The sequence below is a fragment of the Polypterus senegalus genome, unplaced genomic scaffold (assembly GCF_016835505.1).
Source record: "Polypterus senegalus isolate Bchr_013 unplaced genomic scaffold, ASM1683550v1 scaffold_9280, whole genome shotgun sequence".
Classification (NCBI taxonomy): Eukaryota; Metazoa; Chordata; class Cladistia; order Polypteriformes; family Polypteridae; genus Polypterus; species Polypterus senegalus.
The window spans coordinates 1-5,357 of NW_024377882.1; the positions used below are offsets into that span (position 1 = coordinate 1).

The 5,357-nt window shown below is 33.1% G+C and overlaps 1 protein-coding gene across 1 annotated transcript; it reads right to left on the bottom strand.

Annotated features, from left to right (window-relative positions):
• Window positions 1-459: 459 nt before the first annotated feature.
• LOC120519497 (polyamine deacetylase HDAC10-like) lies at window positions 460-3,118 on the bottom strand (the record flags this gene model as incomplete). The annotated part of the gene is made up of 4 exons (XM_039742489.1): window positions 460-523; window positions 1,755-1,861; window positions 2,685-2,774; window positions 3,059-3,118. Coding segments are annotated over 4 exons (321 nt in total), but the record flags the coding sequence as incomplete, so codon positions are not given.
• Between the last annotated feature and the right edge of the window lie 2,239 nt (window positions 3,119-5,357).

The window sequence follows — 5,357 nt, forward strand, 5'->3', positions numbered from 1 at the left end:
TGGATGACAGGTCAGGAATGTCTCAGCCAACCTTGTAAACCATTATGCCTGATCTCTGGAGCCATTAACCAGACAACCAAGGCACTACATCCAGTTTTTGTATCATGTGGGTGTACATACATAAAACATCTTTTGCCAACATAAAAAAATGCAATTTGCAGCAGTGTCCTGTTTCACTGATGGAATCAGAGCAATTTACTGAACTCCTATTGCAATAAGGGCATCTAGTGAGAAGTAAGCAGCTTTTCTTAACCATAAGCAGTGACATTCTATTAATCCCCAGAACACGAAAAAAGATATGTTTTGCAACTGCAAAAATTTGAAAACAATCTCAGATTAGTTAAAAGCTTTGAAAAGGAATACTTGGTGCTATTGTCTCCATTGTCAAAGTCTGACTAGTATAGAATAGAATAGTACAGAGGCTAAAGAAACATTCAGAATGTAGGTTCATACAACAACTTACTTGAGGAAAGCCCAGTGCTGTTGATGGACAGCTCTCACATTCTGAATGGACTCCAAGGCACTGTAAATTAACACATTATATTCAGAATGCATTTAGATTATAAAAAAACTCACATACATACAAGTACACACATTAAATTCGCAAGCTGTCACCACTCAATATAAAACGTACTGAGACCTAACTAAGAACTTTGACTTAATATTACTGGCTCACTAGTACATATCTACAACCATAAACTTTGTTTATGCTGAGTATTTGCTGGTCCTTTAAATTAAAAACCACATGATATAAGCCACAGTGTAATTATTATCTAAAGTAGTGGAAGAAGTGATGCAAGAAGAAATGAAATCTTCAATTTTCCATACAAAGCTACATTCAACCTATTTTTTAATCAATTTACCCAATATATCCCTCAGACTAAAGCTGCCACCATCAGCAATCTTTGCTGATATCATATCATATCTATGCTTGTTACAGTGCATTAACAGCTTCACCCTTTGGAAACAGGAATATCAACTGTCCAGGTTTGTGTTTCCAATAAGAGAACCTGTAATGTAGCAACACTGCGCCATCGATGGCTGTGATCTCAGATAGGAGTGTTGGCAGAATCTAAGGTAAAATATGATTTTTCAGTTATAAGGAAAGCAGTATAGATTGATTGTAGCTGTATATCAGGGAAACAAATATCTTGTACAGAAATAAATATCTACAGTATTTACTTTCAAAAGAATCTTTGTTGAAGTTAGATCTTTCCAAGTTTTATCATTCTATTTCAATTTATTTCTCAAACATCTCATTTCCTACAAAGGATTGTGATTAATGTAGTCAATATATTAAGCAGTAATTGACCTCTTTCATGATGACGCTGACATTCATCTTCAGATATCATTTCTGTTTTTGTGAAGGACTTTTATGGTACTTTGACATGTCCAATAGCAGTGCTAGTCAAGTGTAATTATTCTTGGTGAGAGTGAGGGAGCAGACATTTCTTTAGCCTTCCAACACTACCTGCAGCTGGTTCAGTGTAATAACAAGTTCAAAATGGCAACTACACCTTAATGTGTTTTGTGAGTTTTAAGTATACTTCTGGATCAAGTTAAATTTTAAATAAGAGTAGTAATGTGAGGAATTTGTTCAGTCTAGTTGTTTGAAACTCATTTTGAAAAACAAGTTGCAGGTAATTGATGCTAATGTTATTTGTCTGCTTTTTCAGTTACGCCAAAAGAAGCAGTCTTGATGAATTTCTTGAATACCAAGTACATTCCCATAAAGTAGAAACACTAGAGCTTACCTATCACAGGGTGAAGAAATATTAAGAAGATGAGGGACAGGATCACCCAAGAAAGTTTTGACAGTATGGCAAATACAGTGTGAGAGAGAATGAAGATCATAACCTCCCTACAGTAACAGAGAAAACATAACAAAATCAAATTATTAACAAATAATTTTTAACTAGAGAAAACTTCAGTACTTGGAGAACCATGCCACAGTACTGCACATGAAGGTTTGCTTCTTAGTCATATTCCAGTTTATAACAGCATGTAAGCAAAGTACAGAAATTATCTTAATCTAAACCAGCTATAAAAAGAGCCACCATTAAATAAACCTTGGACAGAGTAAATTATACATTTACTACTGAATTCATAGGAAATCTTCAAAATAGATTAGCAATCATTAGTGAAAATGCTGACATTTGCATAAATGGTTTGTCCTTCATTCATTTTTTAATTATATCTTCATATTTTAGAGAACAAAGGGCAGGGCTTTGAAAAAAAATATTAAACTACTTCTGAAAACAAATGGAGAGGCTATAGCTTATATTTAACACTCTAAAAGTAAAGGTGTGTTTCCAGATTAAAAATTAAACTTTGAGTCTGCTATGCCAACATCAGGCTGATGCCAGGGTTCAAACTGCATTACTAAAGAGATTCTGATGTCCAAACCTTTAGATTGAACTTCATGGTTTCAAAGACATAGACTCTAATGAGACTAGTTCACTTCAAAAGTAATAATATAAACAAACCTTTAAATGTACACAGAAAACTATGGCATTCATATTCATATATAAATGTACATCCTTACAACAGGAAATACTTAACAATGAGAAATTTCAGTCTTTCAGAAGTTGCAGATGAGTGTATTTGAACAGTACTGTCTTGTGTGCATGTCTTAAACAGATTCTGGGTTATAAAAATTTTTGTGTTAACTATTCAACACTAACCTCTAATACTGCACAGATCTTTCCTTCTGCCAGTGACATCAACAGGTGAGTGAGGTGAGCAAAGCAATCTGGAGTGGCACACATTTTGCCCTAAAGAGATAAATAAAACCAAACACTACCAGACAGAATGGGACAAAAACAAAAAGTACTGAAATAGTAATATCCCAATGTATCATATTTTATACTTTTACAAATTAAGTGGTTATACGATGTCCCCAACCAAATTATTAAACATAAGGACAACTCCATCATGATTCTTTGCAGATGTTATATCTGTCCATATTTACCAAGTCACACTAGCTGAAATAAATCATTATCCACTGCAAAATACAGTCAAATGATACTTTTTAAAATGTATAAAATATTTTCCTCACCTCTGGATCATTAATTGCTGAATCAAATCCAGCAGATATCAGGACCAGTTCAGGATTAAACTATAAAACCAAATACAAACAAAATAAAACATTCAGACAAAATTGTCAATTGATTTTTAAGTTCAGTTCATGCATATATTTTGCTGATCACTACTCTGTATTTCACCTACCTACCCAGTGTCATTCAGGAATTTCAATAATCAATGGTTAACATATTAAAAAACTACGAAAAAAACAAGTAGTAAATCAGATGTATTGCAAAGCAATATGATAGTCAATTTCTTGTTTCACCTCATTTCGAACAAGACTGCCGCATACTGTATAAATGCTAAACAGAAAAGAAAGGAGCCAAAAGATTAATAGTTACTTTTTTACATTATTATTGGGGTGCAATGTAAAAAAATAGCAAAGGCTTGATGGAAATCACATAGGTTTAAATTCAAAAGGCAACTCATTCTGCCCTAAGCTTTTGGAGAAGTGGGCAATTAGTTGGAGGTGCCTGTCTCATTTGAAGTATGACACAATGTTTACTACAAAGTATAAAACTGTACAGAAAAAAGGACATACAAAACATTACAAAAAAAGTACCACTACCAGCGCCAGCCCCAAAAAGGAAGTAGGTTTGAAGAAATCACATGTTCATGTGTTCTTTTTAAATGGGTACATGTTGAGGCCATTAGCAAAATGTGAAAATGTAGTCCATTACATTCCTCTTTCGTCTCCACATCCCAAAACAGATATAGACTTTAAATGCACAAAGCACAAAGGAAAATGTTTTCAACTCACAGTTGTTTTCAAGGCACACATGTGCAGCTATATTGTAAATAAAAAAATGACACTGAAATTTGAAGCTCAAAAGAAATTTGACACTACGAAACAAGAAGATCACAATGCTCCTGCAAGTAAAAAGATATTCCTTTTAAAGATAGTACCTGTTGCTTGGGTGGTGTCCTATATTATTCAGAACAAGTACATCCTAAGCCTTTAAAAAGGATATAGATTTATAGGGTGGTCCAGATCTAATTATGCAATTTTCATTACGCTATAACTTATTAGGTTTATTACATAGAGAATTCACCAAAAAAAAAATTTGTTGCCGATAGATGGCAGCACCTGCCCTGCATTCCAAAATGGCGGGAAGACGGTTGTCAGTCTAACAACAGGTGCAATGTGTTCGTCTTTTCATAATTGCATAATTAGATCTGGACCACCCTGTATATCAGAACAGATTTAATGGAAGACATAATGGCCATATTAAACCTCTAACATAATTTTTGTTTCATTGTGTAAACACAACTCAAGAGATTAATGTGATTAAGGATGCATAAGTGTAGACTCAACTGCTTAGCAGAAGGCAGATGCCAAACACAATTAAGCAAGCTATTACAAGGCCTAACATAACTGACACATTCAACTAAATCAACAGGCCTCAAACATGTAAATTTTAAGAAATGTCAAAAGCAAAATCTTGATTACATTGGAAAATGTTACAACATATAGCTAGTTTCATTTCAATCAAATTTGGAAAAATCAAAGACTCACTGGACTACGAAGGTTTAAGAAGAAAGTATAAATACTTTTTAGCATTTAACTGTAATATATACTTGTGATAAATTTAGTAAGCAGTGCAGTTCAATCAAGAAATTACTATCAACTATATTTTCGTTACACACTTCAGGTATGAAGGCTCAGACAGCACAGTGAAAAACACGTACTGTAAATGCAAGCTGTGCCATGTGGCCAAGATAATGCATTGCACATAACATTTTACTTTGTATAATTAGACATCTATTATCTTGCACATAACATTTTACTTTGTATAACTAGACATCTGTAATATAAGATTAGAGATTATTAACCATAAATATAACTAGCAGAATAAGAAAAAAATAACTGAAGTTTCAAAATGCACAGCATTATAATGCATGCTCCTCTAAAAGGAAAGGAAAGAAATAAGCTAATATATTTGTTTTTTATATTTCTGCCAATATGTGTCTTTAAAAAATGTTCATGTTTATTAATTAAGCCAGACAACAGTGTCCAATAACGTTGCTAGTGCTCATAAAGTGAAAAATGTTCAGTTGAACTTGTAAGTCATAGTCTCCTGAATCTCTGTATTTTCATAGACTCATAATCATGTACTTTATGTGAAACACATTACACAAGTATAAAGGTTGAAGAAAAAAGATTAATTAGCAAATTGAAGGTGTTTACATTTATTTCACTTGTGAACTTACATTCCACTATAAAATTGACACAAAACATCAACATCAAAAATACAAAGCCAAAAATCAGTCTT